Genomic DNA, 23,267 nt, shown 5'->3' with positions numbered 1-23,267 from the left:
TCTGACGAGCCACATGATCAATCATTGAGTAGGATTTTGAAGTTGCACCTCGGACCATCAGTGAGATTTCAAGAGGGGCCCCTGCTTCCCCCTCTGGACACGCCCCTGCTCTATTCACAGCAGCTGTACATTACCTGGACACTTTTCTTCTGACTGCTTTGACCGTTTAGTGTATTTATAAATGGATAAAGATGGACGATGCGTCTCCTCCTCTTGTTCTGAATACCATCAAACACACATCTTGCTCAGGTGATGTTTTTTTTCTGCATTTATTAAAGCTTCACAAAAATGACAACAGTCTCAAATAATCCACCACCAACAGAAAAGAGCTTTTACGAATCCATGTGATTATTAATACACTTCTATCAAACCTCACTGAACCTCATCTGTACATCCATTTGTGGAAAACAACATTTTTGGATCCGCCACCAAAAAAAAAAAGTGTGAGTGTAGACGTCTTTCCAAATCCACTGATCCAAAAGAAGCAGACAGGAATATCTGCTGCAGTTAGCTCAATCAGCAACAAACCTGAAGTCAGAAAGTTCATCTGTACAATCTAAGAGAAGTCCAACAATCCTAATTATTGATGTGAGTATTAAAGTCTTCATCAGTTGAACAAAGAATGAAAAGGACTTGTTTGATCAGCTGATTGGACTCAATAAAAACAGGATCCTGAATGTAGAAACATGAACATTCTGACATGTTAGAGATGATATTTTCATCTGCAGACTTTACATCCTTTGATTTAGGATCAGAAAGAAGCTCCTGCTTTTCACTTTGTCATGTTTTCAAGTCTTTTCTAACGCTTCATACCTGCAAAACCTGCCCCCCCACACTGAAGCCCTTTCAAAATAAAAGCCTCTACAAAATAAAACAAACATCGTTGGCTCAAAATTCATGAAGTGTGATCAACAAGCAAATAACAAATAAAGATCTTCCCATCCTGTGGAACACAAACATTTCACACAGAGCTGTTTTTTTTTTCTTTTTTTGAAGCTTCATCAAAAATAGAAACCCAACTGTTGCAAATAATCCAGCATCACTGTCCTCATCCCTTAAAGCGTCTACAAAAGCAGCAGCTCCAAAAAGACTCACAAAGCCGGCATGAAGACCTGAAGCACAGAGAGTTCTTGGAGGGAGAACCATCAGACCAGAACCATGCAGCTTTGAAATCCTCTTGTTGCTCATATTTGGTCTGAATGGACTTGAAGGTTTTTATTGGAGTTCACAGAACTCAGCAGTGTCTTCAATACTCTGAAACGTTAGTCCAGCATAGAGGGGCTGAGTGAATGTGGTCTGGACTCTGTGGAGGAGAGTCATGGTTTCAGAGACGCTGTAGAAGGACAGAATACCTGCTCTGTGATCCAGGTACACTCCTACTCTGGAGGACTGAGGACCTGAGACAGGAGTCTTGACTTTGTTGTACTTAAACTCATAACTGTTGTTGTAACAATCTAACCTCCAAGATTTATCATTGAATCCAAAACAACAATCATGTGAGCGTCCTGCTCTGCTGATATTCTTGTATGCGACTGCTACATGAACTCCGCCCCCTCTCCACTCCACCTCCCAGTAACAACGTCCGCTCAGACTCTCTCTACTCAGGACCTGAGGATAACCTGTGAATCTGTCTGGGTGACTAGAATAAGACTGTTGTTGTTGTTTCCGTGTTGCTCTTCTGTTCCCATCAGATAATAACAGCTGTGTGTGTGCTGTGTTTGGATCCAGTGTGACTCCACGTGAGTATCTTAAGAACCCAGCTCTGGTCTTGGGCTCTGGTGGTTCTAACAATAATGCATCCACTTCAGTCGCTGCCTGTGAGACGTTGGTCCACTTCTCTCTCAGAACCTCCTGTAGTTGATCTCTGACTTCTGACACAGCTGCTGTCACATCCTCAAAGTACCTGAGAGGACGGGTCTTGATGCTGGATGAGTCTGCAGGTCCACTGAGTCCTGACAGTGAGGGGTAGCTGTGTAGAAACTGGTTGGGGTCCTCTGTGTGTGCCAGCTTCTGCAGCTCAGCGTCTCTCCTCTTCAGCTCAGTGATCTCCTGCTCCAGCTTCTCCTGAAGCTCTCTGACTCGACTCACTTCAGTTTCCTGCTGGGATCTGACCCGCTGCCTCACGTCAGAGCGTCGTTCCTCCATGAGACGGATCAGCTGGGTGAACATCTCCTCACTGTGCTCCACTGCTTTATCAGCGGAGCCGTTGATAGCCTCCACCTCCTGTTGAAGCTGCTCCACATCTTTCTCTCTGTCCTGGATTCTCTGCTGGATGTTTAGTCGACTCTCCTCCAGCTCTCTCTGCTTCTCGCTCCGCTCTGCTGCAGCTGAGACCGTGTCGTGGCCTTTGTGATCGTCCACAGAGCAGAGATAACAGATAGACTGCTGATCAGTACGACAGAACATCTTCATCACCTCATCGTGACGAGAGCAGACGTTCTCCTGGAGCTTCTTGGAGGGCTCCACCAGCTTGTGTTTCTTCAATGGAGCGATTTCAAAATGAGGCTGAAGGTGTTTCTGGCAGTAAGAAGCCAGACACTGCAGACAGGACTTGAGGGCTTTGAGTTTCCTCCCGGTGCAGAAGTCACAGGCCACATCTTCAGGTCCAGCATAGGAGGGGTCCTCAGGAGCAGCTAGGAGTCCGGTCTTCTTCAGTTCCTGCAGTGCCATCTCCAGCATGGTGTTTTTCAGCAGGACAGGCCTCGAGGTGAAGGTGTGCCTACACTGAGGGCAGCTGTAGCTCTCCTTCTCCTCCTCTGTATCCCAGTGGGCTTTAATACAGTCCATGCAGTAGCTGTGTCCACAGGGAACAGTCACCGGATCCTTCAGTAGATCCAAACAGATGGAACAAGAGAAGGATTCCCGGTCCAGCTGAACTCCTTTATGCGCCATTTCAACACTCGCTGTCAGCGACTGACTGAGGTTCACTTCCTGAGAAGTGAAACTAGTCTGAGCTCTGATCTCAACAGCATGTGTTTGAGCAGGATCAGAGGCCTGTCAGCTCACCACCATGTTGGTTACACCCATCCTGCATTTGTAGATCTGAAGGGGAGGGAACAAGAGTTGATGTGCAGAGTGGAGCTGGCTGTGTGAGAGACGAGGGAGGGGTTATCAAGCATTTCTACATTTCAGGAAGAGGAGCAGCGCTGTAAACTTTGTGCTCTGAATGAACGAGGAAGGAAAGGTTCAACTTTGGTCCCTTTGTGTAAACATTAACTATTACACAAGTAGTGTTGATCAATGTGTCATAGTTGTCCTCCTCTGCTTCAGTGAGCTTCAGCTGCATTACCAGAGAAACCTGCATCTCTGCCTCATTTCCTCTCTGTAAGACGAACATGCTCTGGTGACCTCAGGTCCATCCAGTCACACTCATGCAGATTTGATTCCTTAAACTGGTTTTAGATTCAGATTTTAGTCTGAATGCTCATTTTAACAAGTTCTTAACTTCTTCATTTTATCATCTTTAGAAATATTGTAACAGTCAGACGTTTTGTTTCACAGAAAGACGCAGACATTTGACTTCCTGCTTTTATCACCAATCGTGTTGATTATTGTAACTCCCTTTTTACTGGTTCACCCCAAAAGTTTTCAGACTCTGCACTGGTTACCTGTTTGTCTTAGATTCAGATCTCTTGTCATTTTATGTTCCACCACGATCACTGAGGTCCTCGAATGCTTCCCTTTTTAAATGTCCCTCACAAAGAGAGAGCTTTCTGTTTTTATGCCCCTAAACTGTGAAACTCTCTGCCTCTGGACTTTTAAACGATGAGATCTCTGGGTGTTTTTAAAAATGAACTTCAGATTTACCCTTTTAATTTGGAGTCATTTATTTTTAGCCCTGGACTGCATCATTACCATTATTACCATTGTTTTAGCTTCATTTTTATTTTTAGATTATTTTATTTTCTGTTGTTTATCTAATTTTATTTCATTGATTTATTTTAATGCATTTATTCAATTTTCTGCCTTTAGTTTATTGATTTATTATATTGATTTATTGTAATGATTTTATTAAATTTCTGATTACATTGTACTCATTTCATTTAATTTTTCTGTTTTAATATTTTTGATTTATTGTAATATTCTTATACAAAAATTCTGATTTTATTTTATTGACTTATTGTAATATTTTTATTTAATTTGTCCTATTTTATGTGATTGATTTATTGTAATGATTTAATTTAACATTTCTGATGTAATATTTCTGATTTAATTTTTCTGATTTATTGTATTGATTTTATTTAATATATTTTGATTTATTTTATTGATTTATTGTAATGATTTTAGGAAAATTTCCTGATTCAATTTTTCTGATTTAATTTTTCTGATTTAATTAAATGTATTGATTTTATTGATTTTATTTAATTTGTCTTATTTTATGTGATTGATTTGTTGTAATTATTTAATTTAAACTTCATGATTTTATTTTATTGATTAATTGCAATGATTTAATTAAAATTTTCTGATTAAATTTTTAATGATTTAATTTTAATGATTTTATTCAATTCATCTGATTTTATTTATTGATTTATTGTAATGATTTTAAGTATTTCATATCACTTTCCTATGTCGTTAGTGAAGCACTTTGGGCTGCATGCTTGAATGTATGAACGGTGTTATATGAATTTAAATAAGTTGAGTGTCTCTCTTAGAGCTTGGAGCTGAAACCACAACAGAGTGAAGACCTGTGAACACGGATCTGTTGCAGGAGTTTGCTAACATCATCTGTTGGACTGGTTCCTCTCCTGGTGTTGAGAATTCTTCTTCCAGTACCGACAAAAAGAAATGTGCTTCATTGAAAAGCAAAGTAAACTACAGCAGCCTGTCACAACACAGTCTGAAAAGTTCAATTGGACATTAAATCCCACCTCTGACGAGCCACATGATCAATCATTGAGTAGGATTTTGAAGTTACACCTCGGACCATCAGTGAGATTTCAAGAGGGGCCCCTGCTTCCCCCTCTGGACACGCCCCTGCTCTATTCACAGCAGCTGTACATTACCTGGACACTTTTCTTCTGACTGCTTTGACCGTTTAGTGTATTTATAAATGGATAAAGATGGACGATGCGTCTCCTCCTCTTGTTCTGAATACCATCAAACACACATCTTGCTCAGGTGACGTTTTTTATCTGCATTTATTAAAGCTTCACAAAAATGACAACAGTCTCAAATAATCCACCACCAACAGAAAAGAGCTTTTACAAATCCATGTGATTATTAATACACTTCTATCAAACCTCACTGAACCTCATCTGTACATCCATTTGTGAAAAACAACATTTTTTGGATCCGCCACAAAAAAAAAGAGTGTGAGTGTAGACGTCTTTCCAAATCCACTGATCCAAAAGAAGCAGACAGGAATATCTGCTGCAGTTAGCTCAATCAGCAACAAACCTGAAGTCAGAAAGTTCATCTGTACAATCTAAGAGAAGTCCAACAATCCTAATTATTGATGTGAGTATTAAAGTCTTCATCAGTTGAACAAAGAATGAAAAGGACTTGTTTGATCAGCTGATTGGACTCAATAAAAACAGGATCCTGAATGTAGAAACATGAACATTCTGACATGTTAGAGATGATATTTTCATCTGCAGACTTTACATCCTTTGATTTAGGATCAGAAAGAAGCTCCTGCTTTTCACTTTGTCATGTTTTCAAGTCTTTTCTAACGCTTCATACCTGCAAAACCTGCCCCCCACACTGAAGCCCTTTCAAAATAAAAGCCTCTACAAAATAAAACAAACATCATTTTAACCATAGAGGCTCAAAATTCATGAAGTGTGATCAACAAGCAAACAACAAATAAAGATCTTCCCATCCTGTGGAACACAAACATTTCACACAGAGCTGTTTTTTTTTTCTTTTTTTGAAGCTTCATCAAAAATAGAAACCCAACTGTTGCAAATAATCCAGCATCCCTGTCCTCATCCCTTAAAGCGTCTACAAAAGCAGCAGCTCCAAAAAGACTCACAAAGCCGGCATGAAGACCTGAAGCACAGAGAGTTCTTGGAGGGAGAACCATCAGACCAGAACCATGCAGCTTTGAAATCCTCTTGTTGCTCATATTTGGTCTGAATGGACTTGAAGGTTTTTATTGGAGATCACAGAACTCAGCAGTGTCTTCATTATTGACAAACCTTAGTCCAGCATAGAGGGGCTGAGTGAATGTGGTCTGGACTCTGTGGAGGAGAGTCATGGTTTCAGAGACGCTGTAGAAGGACAGAATACCTGCTCTGTGATCCAGGTACACTCCTACTCTGGAGGACTGAGGACCTGAGACAGGAGTGTTGACTTTGTTGTACCTAAAGTTATAACTGTTGTTGTTACACTCTAACCTCCAAGATTTATCATTGAATCCAAATCTACAATCATCTGAGTATCCTGCTCTGCTGATATTCTTGTATGCGACTGCTACCCAAACTCCGCCCCCTCTCCACTCCACCTCCCAGTAACAACGTCCGCTCAGACTCTCTCTACTCAGGACCTGACACCGACCTGTGAATCTGTCTGGGTGACTAGAATAAGACTGAGGTTGTTGTTTCCGTGTTGCTCTTCTGTTCCCATCAGATAATAACAGCCGTGTGTCTGCTGTGTTTGGATCCAGTGTGACTCCACGTGAGTATCTTAAGAACCCAGCTCTGGTCTTGGGCTCTGGTGGTTCTGACAGTAAAGTATCCACTTCAGTCGCTGCCTGCGAGACGTTGGTCCACTTCTCTCTCAGGACCTCCTGTAGTTGATCTCTGACTTCTGACACAGCTGCTGTCACATCCTCAAAGTACCTGAGAGGACGGGTCTTGATGCTGGATGAGTCTGCAGGTCCACTGAGTCCTGACAGTGAGGGGTAGCTGTGTAGAAACTGGTTGGGGTCCTCTGTGTGTGCCAGCTTCTGCAGCTCAGCGTCTCTCCTCTTCAGCTCAGTGATCTCCTGCTCCAGCTTCTCCTGAAGCTCTCTGACTCGACTCACTTCAGTTTCCTGCTGGGATCTGACCCGCTGCCTCACGTCAGAGCGTCGTTCCTCCATGAGACGGATCAGCTGGGTGAACATCTCCTCACTGTGCTCCACTGCTTTATCAGCGGAGCCGTTGATAGCCTCCACCTCCTGTTGAAGCTGCTCCACATCTTTCTCTCTGTCCTGGATTCTCTGCTGGATGTTTAGTCGACTCTCCTCCAGCTCTCTCTGCTTCTCGCTCCGCTCTGCTGCAGCTGAGACCGTGTCGTGGCCTTTGTGATCGTCCACAGAGCAGAGATAACAGATAGACTGCTGATCAGTACGACAGAACATCTTCATCACCTCATCGTGACGAGAGCAGACGTTCTCCTGGAGCTTCTTGGAGGGCTCCACCAGCTTGTGTTTCTTCAATGGAGCGATTTCAAAATGAGGCTGAAGGTGTTTCTGGCAGTAAGAAGCCAGACACTGCAGACAGGACTTGAGGGCTTTGAGTTTCCTCCCGGTGCAGAAGTCACAGGCCACATCTTCAGGTCCAGCATAGGAGGGGTCCTCAGGAGCAGCTAGGAGTCCGGTCTTCTTCAGTTCCTGCAGTGCCATCTCCAGCATGGTGTTTTTCAGCAGGACAGGCCTCGAGGTGAAGGTGTGCCTACACTGAGGGCAGCTGTAGCTCTCCTTCTCCTCCTCTGTATCCCAGTGGGCTTTAATACAGTCCATGCAGTAGCTGTGTCCACAGGGAACAGTCACCGGATCCTTCAGTAGATCCAAACAGATGGAACAAGAGAAGGATTCCCGGTCCAGCTGAACTCCTTTATGCGCCATTTCAACACTCGCTGTCCACAACTGACTGAGGTTCACTTCCTGAGAAGTGAAACTAGTCTGAGCTCTGATCTCAACAGCATGTGTTTGAGCAGGATCAGAGGCCTGTCAGCTCACCACCATGTTGGTTACACCCATCCTGCAACTATAGATCTGAAGGGGAGGGAACAAGAGTTGATGTGCAGAGTGGAGCTGGCTGTGTGAGAGACGAGGGAGGGGTTATCAAGCATTTCTACATTTCAGGAAGAGGAGCAGCGCTGTAAACTTTGAGCTCTGAATGAACGAGGAAGGAAAGGTTCAACTTTGGTCCCTTTGTGTAAACATTAACTATTACACAAGTAGTGTTGATCAATGTGTCATAGTTGTCCTCCTCTGCTTCAGTGAGCTTCAGCTGCATTACCAGAGAAACCTGCATCTCTGCCTCATTTCCTCTCTGTAAGACGAACATGCTCTGGTGACGTCAGGTCCATCCAGTCAGACTCATGCAGATTTGATTCTTTAAACTGGTTTTCCTTCACAAAACAAACACAAAGAATGTCAACAGAAAGCACATGCTTTTCCTGTAATAGCTGCAGGTTCCCTCATTATCTGTCTTAGTGTGCAAAGTAAAATTCAAAATAAATGCTGCACATCTAAATTATATCAGACTTCCACCAGATCCGTTTTCAGTTTGTTTCTGTGATCCCTCGTCTGTCAACACCCACCGGTTGCGTTTTTAGGACACAGTACGGAGCAGGACCGCCGGACAGCTGGAGTCATGTGACCGAGGTTTTCCTCCTCCTCTCCTCATCCATGTTGTCTTTCTGGTCCTCTGAAAACCTCTGACCTGTTGACTCCAGGCCTGGCTCCGCTCATCATGACTTCGGTTTGTTGTTGTAGTTAAGTGAAATACGATCTGGTGATAACACAGAGTGTTTTATTCTGAAAATGAACCGGATGTTTTCATTTTGTTTTGGTGAAACCTGACTTCCTGTCCCGCTCCCTCTGCTCTGTTGAGATTGATGCGTCGTGCTCCGGCATCCGGCAACAATAGAAGTCTTGCGTCTCTGATCCGGACGGCTCCGACCTGCTGGATCAGAGACGCAGCCGGAACGCAACGGAGCGGATCCAGTGGAAGTTAACACATTGACTAGAATAGAAACCGGCAATCCGATTCGGTGCTGTGAAGGATCGGAGACGGACCGGACAGGGATCTGATGGAATTTGGCTGTTACTGGTACCTCTTGAACCCCCGTTATAATTGTGCATAAAACAGCCAGTAAACAAATATAGCTGCAATAAACTAGGCTGGTTTATTCACACAAACCCTCCCTTAACAAATCAAAAACATAGACAGAAAAATGTCCACTTAAATGCAGCAGCCTCCAAAAGTCCTCCTTGGCAACAAAAATCCTTTAGTCCTAACAGAAGTGTCCTCAAAAATCTTAAAGTTGTTCATTCCCAAACAAGTGTTGTCCCAAAAACTTCTCCAAATAGAATCAGAGGATCCAGTGGAAGTTAACACATTGACTAGAATAGAAACGATCAGATCAGGTGCCCCTTATGGATCAGAGATGGATCGGACACAGAATTAGTTTTAACTGCTACTCCAGTTTTTACTGAAGTCATCCTTGGCTGATACTTTGTCACTCAACACTTATCCTCTTTATCTGCACCGGTTCGATTAGATGTCTTTGAGGAATGCACCTGAAGCTAATCAACAAGATCTGACTCTCTCCTCTCTCCACTTTTAAAGTGTCAAGCTTTAAAAACTAGCAGGAAAAAACAACTTGTCTTCTTAAAATCTGTGTTGTTTTCAACTCTGACTGTAGTTTGAAAGAGCAGAACAGCTCTGTTGTCCCAGCTTTCTTCAGCGAACAATAACAAAAGAGCAAACGCATTCATCTCTGGGTTCGGATGCTTAAAGTAGAACAATAAGTGCTGCTAATCACTGAAGAAACTACCTCAAACAAAGAACCTCTGCATCTCTGCATCATCACGCTCTCATCCAGTGTTTTGTTCCCTGTGGAGTAAGGCCAACGTTGCTGTCGTCGTTCTGTTATTCAGATTTCCCTCTTGTCCTCAGAGACGTGCATGTTTGCACTAGTTTGACGTTTCTCTCCAACAAACAGACAGGTGAGCGTCATACTGCACCGGGGAAAGGAGGTGAGCGTCACGTCGTGTGCAGTTTGAGTCCGGAGAGACTTCATTACGAGAGAAGAAGAGTATAGAGAACGTATGAGGGAACATTCATTTATTTGACGGGTTTAGAGGTTAGGAGAAATGTGCAAGTGTTTCGTGATTAGACTAGATTGTACTCAAAAGAGGTAGTGAGGCCGAGAGCAGGATAGGATAGCCCCCCTAATGGAGTCAAGACTCTGGTGAAGGATGCAAGATGAGCTGGAGCTGGACTGGGGTGGAGGAGTGTTGCAACATTTGACTGAAAAGACGATTTAACCCCAGCTTTAAGTCAGATCTAAACTCACCACTTAAAGGTGACATATCATGCAAAATGGACTTTTCAATGGTTCTCTACCTGAAATATGTTTCAGTTTCAGCCGTTTCAGTTTTCAGTGTTTTTCATACGTCACAACGCCATCCGGTCTGTAACAGGAAGTCAGAGCTCGGAGCTTGTTCAACCCATACACTGTATAAAATACAACTCAACCCCTCCTCCGTTTTTCATTCCCTGCACACGCGTGTGTGCTAACAAGGAGCTTAGGAGGGAGGCATGCTAGTTGTAGGCTGTCTTAATAAACACAAAGGTCTGTTTCACTCCCCAAGTCTGCAGATTTGAAGATTTTTATTTGTCATGGAAAAGTGCTAGCGCTAGTTAGCATAGCCACATAGCTACATGTTCGTAGCTGTGTACCAAGACACACGTCGACATACTGACAAATAAAAAAACAAGAAACACAGAATCTGTGACCAATGGTTCAGAAAGGTCCTGCTGCCTTTCTGGCAGAGTCGGTTTTACTCCACACGTCTGCAGATTTGAAGATCTAGTGGATGATTTTTATTTATCATGGAAAAGTGCTAGCGCTAGTTAGCATAGCCACATCGCTACATGTTGGTAGCTGTGTACCAAGACACACGTCGACATACTGACAAATAAAACAACAAGAAACACTAAATCTGTGACCAATGGTTCAGAAAGGTCCTGCTGCAGGCGCCTCTCCGTCAGGATCAGATTCTGGATCAGATTCAGAGGGTTGAAGTAACGCAGTCTGTAAGCAGTGTTTCTATTCAGCCAACATGTAAGCATCCATCCACTTCCTGAGGGGGCGTGGTCAGAGAGAAAACAGACTGTTCTGAGGAGGGCTGAAGAAGAGGGCTTTTCAGGCAGACCAAAATCTGATTTCAAAGTGTTTTTATGAGCATAAACTTTAGAGACATGTTTTTTAGGACTTCTTAGACCAATATATGTTGATGAAAAAAGCGTGATATGTCACCTTTAATAAAACATGCTTTCATGATTAGACGTTCAGATGCAGAACTGTTCTGTAGAACGTGGAGTGCTGCTCTCCGTCTTCACCCTCTGATCTACCTCTTGTAAAACGCTGATTTATCAGGCTGACTGTTTCGGCCTGTTGATTTCTCACTTGATGCGTTTAAGACGAACCCCCGGTGTAATTTTACTGTCTGGGTGTCTGACGTCACCGACGCTCATGAGCAAATTCAATTTAGCCTTGATTTCCTCTGATAACACTAATCCTGTCTGGAGACAGCTCAGAGCTTCTTCACTTTTTTTTTTATTCCCAGACGGTGATGAAACTCTCTGACATCTTCTTTTTTTTTTTTTTTTTTTTTTTTTAAACCTGTTTTGACACAGCTGAGAACATGCAAAGCAAGAAGTCTGACATCCTGAATCAATCAGTGTTCATAGAAGATAATATCTTTATTCTTATTCTCTTTACAATATTGAAAACCAAAAAAAAAAAAGACAGACAGACGGCATCTTAATAAAATCTCTCACAGAGAAACAACAGAGCAAAACATGGGGCGGCCCACATTGATACAAAAATAAACTTTATGGAGGACAACAAAACGACGCTAACTTACATTCAGGTGAAGTCACATTCTGCACAAACTTACAACAACACACTGATACTGTTTTTACAACACTATACAGGTACATTATAAAGGATTTCTATACAGGGGACTTAAAAATGTTAACAGTCACATTAAAGCCACCAGACATGAACACACACTGTACATACATGAACTGTTTACATCGTCCTAACCCAGCCTCATCTGAATCAGGCTGCTGTTGTACATTCAGCTGAATGCTCCCTGGAGTTCATGCTTGGACTGACGGCAGAAACACTGTCAAACTTTCAACAACTCTCATTACGGCCCACATGATTCATCCAGGATATTGACTGCAGAAGCGTTTTAGAAAATGTAAATGCCGATGTCTTCTGTGACATTTAGTGATTGCTACTTATTAAAGTTTATTGCTTTGAGCCTTTTTCATTATCTGAAAAGTTGTCTCTGACGCAGCAAATCATAATCCAATAAATCTCCAAATAATGGGAGAGGCTCTGTGAAACTTTGGGGATGATTTGAACATTTTGAGTGATTTAGTCACATTTTTGGTAATTTTGCTTTTTTTGTTTCCTGCCAGAGGAATATTAGAAAGTCAGAATCAGCTTTGGTGCTTTGGTTTATACATGAGTAGCTCTGTGATGTGCGTAGCTGAGCTTCATAGCATGCCTATAAGTAATAAATTGCATTCCTTTTTGAAACTTTTGAGCACCAATATTTTAAATATTTTCATGGATTTGCTTTTAAATTGTTTGTTAATCTTTGTTTTTGTCGTTACGGTGCAGCTTTCAATTCATCTCTACTACAACCTGCAAGCAAATATCCCCAAAGCATTCTTTTAATGACATTTCTAGGATTATTGGTCATGCATTGCTGCTTGCTTTATTCTATATTCTTGTTTGTTGTGATTGCAAACTTTGCTTCAAGCTATTTTTGACTCCTCATTTCAGAGAAGCAACTTTTTGCCTGAGTGGAGGTGAGCAATGATTAAAATCTGCAAAACGCCGTACAGTGGAAGCCATGCAAGTCCTAATGCATCTTGACTTATGCTTCCTCACTCTGGTTTCTCTTCCCTCTCTTGTCAAAAATAGTGCCAAAGCTCAGCTGCAGCCTGCAAAGACTGCAGATACTTCCAGTGTGTGCACACTGACGGTGCCAGATGGGAGAGAACTGGCTGTCAGGACGTTGAGTATGAGATGCATTGATACATTTTTCGAATCAGTCCCACCCTGTTTGAATCAACATGCAGCCCGCTAACACCTTCATGTTAGCAGAAACACCTTTTTCTTGTAAACAGTGTCCTAATGTTTTGTTTATCCCCCCCAGCCTTGCAGAGTGGTGTAAAAACTCACTCGATACTCGCTTTGATATTACAATCATCATCTGCATCCCCGACACGTTTACACAGAGGCAGCAGAAGTGAACTCTGTGCACACATTCAAAAACGCAGACTGTCCAAACAGCAGCAGCAAATCCGATTTGTCTTTTTACAGATCTGATCTGTTGGGCCCGTCTGACTGCGCTGGAATCCACAAACGACCTGATGGAGGTCTTTGTGTTGTTTGAACAGTATAATTGTGTGCTGATATCAGTTGTTACAGCCACAGAAGGGCTGAGCTTCATGTCTGAATGCAGACTGAAGGATAGACTGCTGAGTGGCCAAATTGAAACATCTGTTTCCATTACGCTAACCGTGTTCACTTATGAATAATGCAGGCGGCGTTCTGCAGCTTTATGGTTTATCTCAAATTCATAGTTCTAGTTTAATTTCCTATGAAGGACAATCCACGGCTTCCACTGAGGGGTTCTCTGGCGACTTGTGAAAAGCTGAGAAATCACAGAATTTTACAAGACTTTCAATTAATCTGAATTTAATTATAGAGTACAAGAATGACAGATTAGAGCCTCACAGCTGATGTTCGCGTCAAGATATGGGCCTATCACAGATATTAGGTGTCTTTTTCTATTTCCTTTAACATGCATGTTTTTTAAGCTTCTAACAGAACTTATAATTATGCAGAAAACTATTGTTGACAATAATTGTTAGAGCCAAAGAGTAATTTGCATGGGTGTTCCTTTAATTGTCATGCTGCAGGTAATTGGTGCTGCTAAATGGGAGCAACTGAGCATGTGCGCTTTAATCTGAGCAGGACAAGGAGCAACATCTTTTCTTTGTTTTTATAGTTTTGTCGCTTTAGTGGAAGTTAATAGCGACTAGAGAAGTGATTTTTGTTTGTCGATATTTTTAATGAATTCTCAGTTTGTTAAATTTAATACGGCATCCTTCAGAAATATCACGTCCTGCAGAAGTGGCCCAGAAGGTTTTTGTTAAAAGATGCCACTACAATAATCCTTTCAGCACTGAGGTCTGCTGATCAGATGCATCAGATCACGTCTTAAAACTCCTATTTACTCCCTGGCTTTTAATACAGCATGATGAGTTCATGGTGGTCTCTGTTTGTCTTTTAATTTACTGTATTTTAAATGTGACTCTTGGATTGGATTTCACAGAATATTGCACATGTTGCAGAGCATTACTGCAGAGATCATGGGGGTCTCATGAGAGGTGGTTGACAATGACAAAGTTATGCATTTAGAAAAAGAAGCTCTCTGAGAAGCTTAAAAATTGTGAGAATTGGTGCGAAGTTACAGCTCAAAAATTCAGACATAATGGGGAAGACGTTGGGGTGATTTCAGGGGCCCATGTAGTGAAATGGTCGGGCCAGTGGTGTCATATAAGCAAGAAATATAAGGACATTTGTAGAGATTGGAGATAGCAATCATGAATTGGGGGGCTCAATGTTGCTGCTGCCATCCTGCATGTGGCTCTAGACTAATAACAAACTTTCCCTCTCTTTTTTTTTTCAAGGGAATAATCCCCAAACTAGTCCCAACTCAAACATGAGACTTCTGACATGACATCATCTGCCGCTCTCCATTGGTGTGTCTGAAATTATATATAAATGCTCTAATCACTGCTCCTCAGGTTAAACAAGGACTCTAACACATTCACTGTTTAATATGCTGCATTCTGCACATGCAGCTCTTGACCAAAACAAGCTTCTCTTTCATCTGATTCTCGCATATTTACACCATTTAAAATGGCTGAGTAGACATTTCTTCACTGCTGCAAGAACTCCCCCACATTAAGAGTTCCCTTTCATTATCAAGGTCAGCAACCCCCGCAGAGCTGAACTCGATCACAAACACCGAGCAGGAAAAAAACACTGTTATCAAGTTCACGAGGAGATGCTTACAAAGTCCGAATGTACAGAATTTACAGTGACAGCATCAGTGTTTATCAGTAACACTAAAAGTTAAAAAACATCTATTTCACATCCAACAACACCTTGCTTTTTTTTTATTTATGGCTTTCTTGTTATTTTTCACGAGGATCCAGCCCCCTTCATTTGAACTGACAGTAACAATAAACAACAGCAACAGTAAGCAGGTTAAAGACTTCAGTGAAATGTTTACCCTGCATGAAATGTGTCACTTTTAATACGTCTCTGATTTGAAATAGCGGGCCAGTGTTTGACACTTTTTTTTTTTCTTTTTAAAGCTGTGTTTCTCCTGCAGCTGTTTTTTTTATGAGAGTAAATTTAATATGAACACAAACACACAGCAGAATGTGGATATGATAATAAACCCCGGCAGTGATTTACCTTTCACACAATGCAACAGTCGTCATCGAAGCATCTTTTATCGGGGCTTCATCGGGAAGGCATTTTCTTCTGAATGAGCGTCGCCGTCTGAATGTCACGCCAGCCACAGCCATGGCAACTGCAGCTGGCCTCACTTTTAATAAAGTCATACAGTGCATAGTAAACAAACCATTATCACTGTTTGTCAGAGCTGTAACTGATGTTGTTAGCCGCGTTGGCTTGTTAGGCGAGTGTGGGAAGTGAAATGTAGGAGATACAGTTTTGCTTCACAGTCGTCTGGGCATGTTTCTTTGAATCCTTTAGTGAGTCACATTCTCTACAAGACGCCTTTGAATCTTTTTAGACTTTGAAACAGGTCACAGTCGAGTCAGTAACACCGTTTGTGATTTCACACGTCAACCTCGTTAACCAGTGCTCTCTGTGGCGTCTGAGACAGAGACATGAACTCCTGTTGAACTTCTTACTCAGAGGTAACAGGATGGAGGTCCTGAATTAACACCGTCTTGAGCGGGCATGGAGACAATGCCCTTCTTTAAAAAGTCAAACAAATAAAAGACTCTTGAGCTGTTGTTTCACATGCTGCTCTCAGATCTTTCATTAGATTCAAAAGAGTCTCAGTGTTCACAAAGCTGCCTTCCAGTGGAGTGCTGGGACGTCCTCATCAAACTAAAAGTGAGTCATCGCTGTGAAAGACACAAATTTCCACATAAGGATGCAAGACGTCAGACCAAACTCCTTCTCAGAACATCACCTCCTCACAGCTCCCGTAATCGCTCTCCACCATGCTCGACCCGTCGTAGCTCCTCGGGTTCTGCCCCGCTGGTCTCGTCTGAGGCTGCGCGGGGTTTGACGTTGGCGGCGGCGTGCTGGGCTGCTCTGCGTACGAAGGCATAGCCACGCTCAGACGCATGCTGAGTCTCTTGTAGCCCCCTGAGACGTTGTCCAGGCTCCGTGCCTGCTTGGTGGGGTAGTAGCTGATGGCGGTGTACTCGTTGGGGCACTGGGAAGTGGGTAGAGGGAGGCCGTCAGGACCCAGGAAGTCGTCCAGGTTCTGGTTGCTGTAGCAGGGCGGTAGAGGGGCGCGGCGGTCAACGCGTTCCAAGGGGAACGGGAAGCCTCCGAATCGAGAGTTCCTCCGAGAGTCCATGGTGGAGGTGGAGTAGGTGTCCTCTACGATGTCAAACTGGGGGAACTCCTGAGCCACTGGGCGGCCGTAGTAATCAGGGTCTGCAGGATAGACTGTGGAGAGGAAACAGAGATTAAAAATTAGGAATCATAAATCCCAAAAAGCTCCTTATATCCACTAACTGACCAAGCTTCTGCCTGATCCAGCTCCTCATGTGTAAAATGTTGCTCCTTGTATTCCTAGCATTGCAAACTGAGTAGATTTGGAATTTTCACTAGTGATTGGATAAAAAAACAACTTTTTAAGAAGCCTTTTTGGACATTTTATGGATGATAATGAAAATTAAGGACATCCCTTGCAAATCCAGAGGTTAGAAACACTCAGGGAACAACATAGCTATACATAGGATCTCATTATTGCCGGGTAAAATATGTCAAACTGGTTCACCAAATGTGGCTACCATTAGCAGAAGTAGCACCACCAGCCCTCTGTCTCCGATGCTGGATTACATCTGGGCATCTGAACCCTATGGCAGTGTGGCAGTGTAGCCATTAACTGGAGTTACTTTCATGGCTAGTGGTTGTTGGCTGCATGTTAGTCCGACGGAAGTCCAATTTTGGTTGTGCATCATTTTTTTCTTGCATTTACTATAAACACCTGAATGAAACCCAAACTGGCCTAAGCATTCTGTGCATGCTCCACATTCACATGCAAGGCTTTAACCGGGGGTCAAACAGCAGAAACATGTAGGAGGAAGCCGGGCAGTGAACCAAACCTCAACAGAGGAAGTAAACAAGACAAAGCTATTGATCGTGGAGACAGGTAAAGAGCTGTACATTTGACCATGTTTTCACTGTTTTTTTCAGTCTTTACTGAAAAATGAATTAAGTAATTTATAAACATAAAAACAAGACAAAGCGGGGCGCTGGTGGCCTAGCGGTCTTAGCACCCCAGATACAGAGGCTACAGTCCTCGTTGCAAGGGTTGCCAGTTCAATTCCCAGCCGCAACCATTTCCTGCATGTCTTCCCCCACTCTCTCCCCACATTTCCTGTCTCTCTTCAGCTGTCCTATCAAATAAAGGCAAAAAGCACAAAAATATAACTTTAAAAACAAAGCTAATGGCAGTTCTCTAACAAATGTATTAAACAAGAAGCATAAATGAAGCTTCTAACTTACTTTTTGAATCAGAAAGGTTCTAACGGTCTCTCAGTTTTGTTTTCAGAAGCTATACAATACAATTTGGAGTGACTAAATTTGTCTTTCTGGGTCTTCAGATGAACCAGCGCTGTTGAATATGATGAACACAGGAGAATTTTGACTGTGTAATACAGTATTTGGCTCAGGGTCCTGCGCTTACCTCTTGCTAACTTGTTGGTCGATTGTTTTGGTGGGAGATAATGTAGGTCAACCGGGAGAAGGTAGTGTAGTAGCTAAAAGGGGGCATATCGCCACCTACTGTAGCGTTGGTGGACATACTTTGTCAATAAGTTGATTTTCGCCTTGTGCTTTTTTAACTGGGACGAGGATGGTAGTCCAATTAATTGCCAAATTGAGCTTTAACTATAGCCTGACTTAAAAGTGCATGCAAACATAATTATAACATTCTGTTTAACCCATGCACGTCCCTAATTCTGATTAACTGTGTCTCCAGGAGGGTGAAAGAAGAAGCTGTTGGGATAAACAACAAATATGAGGTTTTAAATGTCCTGGTCCGGAACAACCAAGATCTCAGTCGGCTATAAAGTGACTTAAAAGACTTTAAAAGATGGGAATTAGTGGGCTTTAAACAAATTAAAATCTGGCAGTTTGAAGTCAGCTTATGAAAACTCTGAGATTATTATAAACGAGTGCAAGCAATCGAGTTCAGTGCTTCATCAAAAAGTAGTTCCTGCAGAAATTGGATATAAATGTCTGATCAGTCTCTCTCTCTATGTTTACCACTGAGTTCTGAAAAGCTGACAGAGAGTCAGAGCAGCTCTTAGACTGAACAAACTCGACTCTTATTGTCTGTGAAGGATAAATATTAATAGCAGTGGGGTGGATGTTTCTGCGCTGGGTGTGCACGGAGGATTTGAGCAAGTGGTTTTAAACAAGCTTTGCATATTTGCATATTAAATCCTCCCCTGTAGATTTAAAATGGTGTGGGTTTGATTAGTGGGACAGGAGGAGGAGGGCGTGTGGACAGAAAACTCCATACCCTTAAGTCTCTGTATTAACACTCAAGACGGGGGGGATTGATCCAGATCAGGCGCTGACGACTGCAGATGTAGAACAAACTGAATCTTTGGATCAACGGAAGTAAATCAGCTGACATTAAAATAATACAGAGATAACTGAAGAGATCATTTAGATGTTTCCCTGAAGCTCATCTCTGCATCATTGAACTACTTCTCTGATGAAAAATCATCTCTGTGCTGATACAAAAGTAAAACCAGCAGACTTTTAAAATTCTTTTCATTCGGTGGAGCAGAAAAGAGAGAGGGTGGGAAGACGAGCGTCTCTTTGTTGACTGACAAAGCTTGTTGACGACCTTGCAGTGAGTCATACTTCAGTTCTTCTTTTCAGAGAGAGAGACCCACAGTGTGTCTGTGTGTCTGTGTGATCATCACAAGCGTAAATGGTCTAAATCAGCATTGTTCAACGCGTCAGGGAGAGAAAGAAAACGTTCACACTGAAACTTCTTGACACACAAACACACTGAAACAAAACAGTTGTGAGTGACAGAGTGATGGTTGTGATCTTAAAGTGTGAGACGTGTTTCTCTAACAAAGACATTTGACTTTTTTTTTTACATTGCATGCAATCTAACTTAAAGGGGACATATTATGCTCTTTTTCATCAACATATATTGGTCTAAGAGGTCCACAAAACATGTCTTTAAAGTTTATTGCTCAAAAAAACACTTTGAAATCAGATTTTGGTCTGCCTGTAAACCCCTCTTTTTCAGCCCTGCTCAGAACAGGCTGTTTTCTGTGTCCGTGCCTTTAAATAAGAATGAGCTCTCTGACCACGCCCTCTCAGGAAGTGGATGTGCCCTCGGCTGTCCAGCACGTTGATCTAATGTTTACATGTTGGCTGAATATACACGGCTGCTCACAGACCCGCGTTACTTCAACCCTCTGAATCTGATCCAGAATCTGATCCTGACGGAGAAGCGCCTGCAGCAGGACCTTTCTGAACCATTGGTCACATATTTAGTGTTTCTTGTTGTTTTATTTGTCAGCATGTCGACGTGTGTCTTGGTACACAGCTACCAACATGTAGCTATGTGGCTATGCTAACTAGCGCTAGCACTTATCCATGAAAGATAAAAATCATCCACTAGATCTTCAAATCTGCAGACGTGGGGAGTAAAACCGACCTTTGTGTTTATTAAGACAGCCTACAACTAGCATGCCTCCCCCCTAAGCTCCTTGTTAGCACACATGTGCAGGGAATGAAAAACGGAGGAGGGGTTGAGTTGTATTTTATACAGTCTATGGGCTGAACAAGCTCCGAGCTCTGACTTCCTGTTACAGACCGGATGGCGTTGTGACGTATGAAAACCACTGAAAACTAAAACTGTTGGTTTCAGCACACATTTACAGAAAGGTGGAGAAATCAGAACAGGGGCAGAATGGATTCTATTCATTTTCAGGGGGTTTGTAGACAGGGACACATATTTCAGGGAGAGAACCATTAAAAAGTCCATTTTGCATGATATGTCATCTTTAAAGTCACTGAAGATGGCCACAAAGCTTTTAAGAAACTCTCCTTGTCACTTATTTTTACATGAATTGGTGGTTAGCTTATCGGTAGTTTCATTCGCACTACTTTAACAAAAGAACAGTCCTCTGAGGACTCTGAGTACCCAGGCAACGTACCCATAGTGCCGACCTAGTGCAACAGGTAGCCAATAGCTAAACTATGAGGTGTTGAAGTTAGGTTTGTTTCTTTCTGTGATGTGTTCAGGTGTATAAGGATATGTTTGGAACAAATGAGCGAATGATGCCACGTTATTAGATGGGGGACAAGGTTTTTCCATCGACAGGTCGATCACGATCGACAGGTTGAGCACCACTGATCTAATCCGTCTCCTGCTTCCTGTACAGTTGAAAGTTTGGTTGTATCTTCACTGTCAGACGGATAGTTTTGCCAGTTTGTAACTTCAGATTAACTCTTGTTCAGCCCATTGAGCACATTTCTTTTGATCCACATATGGAAGGTCCTCGGGGTGTCTAAAAAGATATCCAGCCCCAGAAAGCTCTTGAAAATCTACATTAACTATGATCAGATTGTTGTTCAATGTCAACAACAAGGACAGTGAAGAAATGCAAATTCTGGAAATATATTTCATAGAAAGGGAAAGCTGAAGCTCAGGAGCTGGGGTTTGACTGACAGGGAAGTCCCTGCAGCGATCAGAATCAAAAATTCTGACACCAAAATGAGTATTCTTGAGGATTACCACTTTAAATTCCTGCCATTCATCCCCCCAAATCTCAAGCTAACAAGGCAGAGGCATCATACAGTTTGTTCAAACACAACGACATTAAAAAAGCCGCCTGCTGTCACATGAGTAACCGAGAATACTAAGCAGACTCCCAGCTGCTCGCGCCGTGACACACACACACACACACACACAAAATGACACAAAGTGGCAGAGGAAGTTACAAAGAGAGACTCCAAACAAGGGAGAGCTACTTTGAGGGAGTGAGAGAAAATAAAGCCGAGAGACAGATGGTGGAGGGAAAGATTAAAGAAGACAAAATGAAGAGAGGTGAGTGAGGGGACGAACAGGTGAGAACGACAACAGACGAAAGATTAGCGGGAGAAGGAGGCAGGAGAGGAATAAAAGAGCAGAGAGACAGACAGTGAAAGATGGAGCGAGTGATTAAGAGTTTGTGAGTCAGAGATAGAGGTCAAAAGAGAGACCGGAGGACACAAGAGGGAAGGCATTTAGAATAAATAGCTTGAAAGGGATGAAAAAGGTGTTCACAGGTTGTAAAAATGAACCCTGACAGCATCTTTAAATCCTCTTCCTGTTGATTTAATGGATATAAAAAGGGGGCTCCGCGTTCAGCTCAGACGCAGAATCTTTGCTTTTAATATCTCTACACTTTGCACAGTTCAGTAAACTCTGAGCACAAGGGCGTTTTTATTCATGCCTGAAGAACAGAGGACAAAGTCGCGGATCAAATCAGTGAATGGGAGAAGAGCTGAAACTTTAAGGGCTGGTTTAGTCCTCCTTCAGATCTATTCTGCACGATGTCATTTCCATATGAAGTTTGAGCACATTCAGTGAGTCGGACTTTGCTGTAATCGTTCCTTTGTATCTGCTCATGTGACGCATCAAGTCGTGACTGAGACCGTGCGGCACCTGGATTATGTTTTCATCAATGAATACACCTGCGTGCTTCCTAAATGTTCATATTTAGAGGAAGTGCTTCACCATACTTCCTTTTAAATACACTATATTGTGTGTGGAGGTAACTGCAGCTCTTATCCATGTCTTGGTCCAGGAGAGATAAGTTTGAGAGATTGGTAAAAAATGGACAGGCAGGTATCTTAGAGTCTAAAGTCTGGTTTATACGTCTGCAGCGAATCAACGCTGTAGCCTGCGCCGTAGGTCTGCAGAGTTCTTTTTCAATGCAGATGCAACTACGCATCGAAGCCCCTGCAACTCCTGTGATTGGTCCACTGCATGGCATTGTGTTTCCTGTATTTTCTGCACTAATAAAGCTGCACACCGGCCGTGCATTTTATCTCCTCTGACATCTCCTCTCTGTCGTAATCATTGCTGTATGATAAACAGCGACATGTATCAGCTGTAAATTGACATGTTATGTCGAACAGAAAATGTAGCAGGGCAGGAAACAGGCGACATGAGAGATCACTCTGCCCTCAAGCAGTGTGACACGGACAAGTAGGCCGTTCTCACGCCTGCGTCGACCACTGCTGCGTAGTGTGAAGACATAAGTATGAACCGGGCTTTATCCAGTAGGTATTGTTGTACTGGTTAAAGCTTTGCAGCAGAAATGCACCGTCAAGTCCGCCAATGCAGCTGCCTCCCTTGATGCACAGCACACAACCAAACATGAATTTGCCAATATTTGATGCTTACTCCAAGCGGATGCTTCTCTGCACAAAGCATGCTGGATGAATGGGGATGTGGACCAGGCAGGTGGTGCAACTTTTAACAGCTTTTCTCCCTTATTAGGTCCTAATTATGCACTTAAAGCTGGGGTTGGTAGTCAGATTTAGACACACTTTTTGTTATACTGGTTAAAATGATCTTTATGTCCTGATGGTGATCAATACATAATGTGTTCTTAAAGAAGAGCCAAAAAAAGCTGCTATCTACAGCCGGAGTAAACCTGGGAAAACACCAACGAATCCCTGCCATCAGGAGCCAAATGATGAAACCAATCAGATCCCGTCCTGCAAAGCGTACATTTCCTGTTTGTTTGTGTTTTTAACTTTCACTATGAGAATGTTTTGGTGTTGAGTTGACGTAGTGCAAAACACAAACGATGTGCTGAGGACCAGTTTGGAATCAGTCACGATCATATGGTCGCTGATCAGCGGCGCTCGTGCATGTGAGCGGGGGCGTTGTTTTGGAGGAGCTCCGAGGGGACGGGGGGAGGGGTTAGACTGAGTCCTGAGGAAATGCTACATTCAAATTCATAGAAGTTTTCTGTGGC

General features: G+C 42.7%; 3 protein-coding genes across 3 annotated transcripts in view; all 3 read right to left on the bottom strand.

Moving 5' to 3' along the window:
* Positions 1–260: 260 nt before the first annotated feature.
* On the bottom strand, positions 261–2,900 carry LOC117818073 (tripartite motif-containing protein 16-like). Its single transcript, XM_034690931.1, has one exon. It carries the CDS (start codon positions 2,890–2,892, stop codon positions 1,216–1,218), a length of 1,677 nt encoding a protein of 558 aa, XP_034546822.1. The 5' UTR covers positions 2,893–2,900; the 3' UTR covers positions 261–1,215.
* A 2,219-nt stretch (positions 2,901–5,119) lies between these two features.
* Positions 5,120–7,804, bottom strand: LOC117818090 (tripartite motif-containing protein 16-like). The gene has a single exon (XM_034690959.1). It carries the CDS (start codon positions 7,769–7,771, stop codon positions 6,095–6,097), a length of 1,677 nt encoding a protein of 558 aa, XP_034546850.1. The 5' UTR covers positions 7,772–7,804; the 3' UTR covers positions 5,120–6,094.
* A 7,372-nt stretch (positions 7,805–15,176) lies between these two features.
* fat2 (FAT atypical cadherin 2) overlaps positions 15,177–23,267 on the bottom strand; it is a 197,388-nt gene continuing 189,297 nt past the window's right edge. The window contains exon 29 of the mRNA XM_034690510.1: positions 15,177–16,698. Coding sequence (XP_034546401.1) covers positions 16,199–16,698 — 500 coding nt within the window. The 3' untranslated portion in view covers positions 15,177–16,198. The remainder of the gene's footprint in view (positions 16,699–23,267) is intronic.

The sequence above is a fragment of the Notolabrus celidotus genome, chromosome 8 (assembly GCF_009762535.1).
Source record: "Notolabrus celidotus isolate fNotCel1 chromosome 8, fNotCel1.pri, whole genome shotgun sequence".
NCBI classification, from domain to species: domain Eukaryota; kingdom Metazoa; phylum Chordata; class Actinopteri; order Labriformes; family Labridae; genus Notolabrus; species Notolabrus celidotus.
This window is presented reverse-complemented; position numbering and strand designations above follow the sequence as displayed.

What these genes read in the sequence shown, in the direction of transcription:
- LOC117818073 (XM_034690931.1), bottom strand. Translation starts at nt 2,892, where the DNA reads ATGGCGCATAAAGGAGTTCAGCTGGACCGGGAATCCTTCTCTTGTTCC.
- LOC117818090 (XM_034690959.1), bottom strand. Translation starts at nt 7,771, where the DNA reads ATGGCGCATAAAGGAGTTCAGCTGGACCGGGAATCCTTCTCTTGTTCC.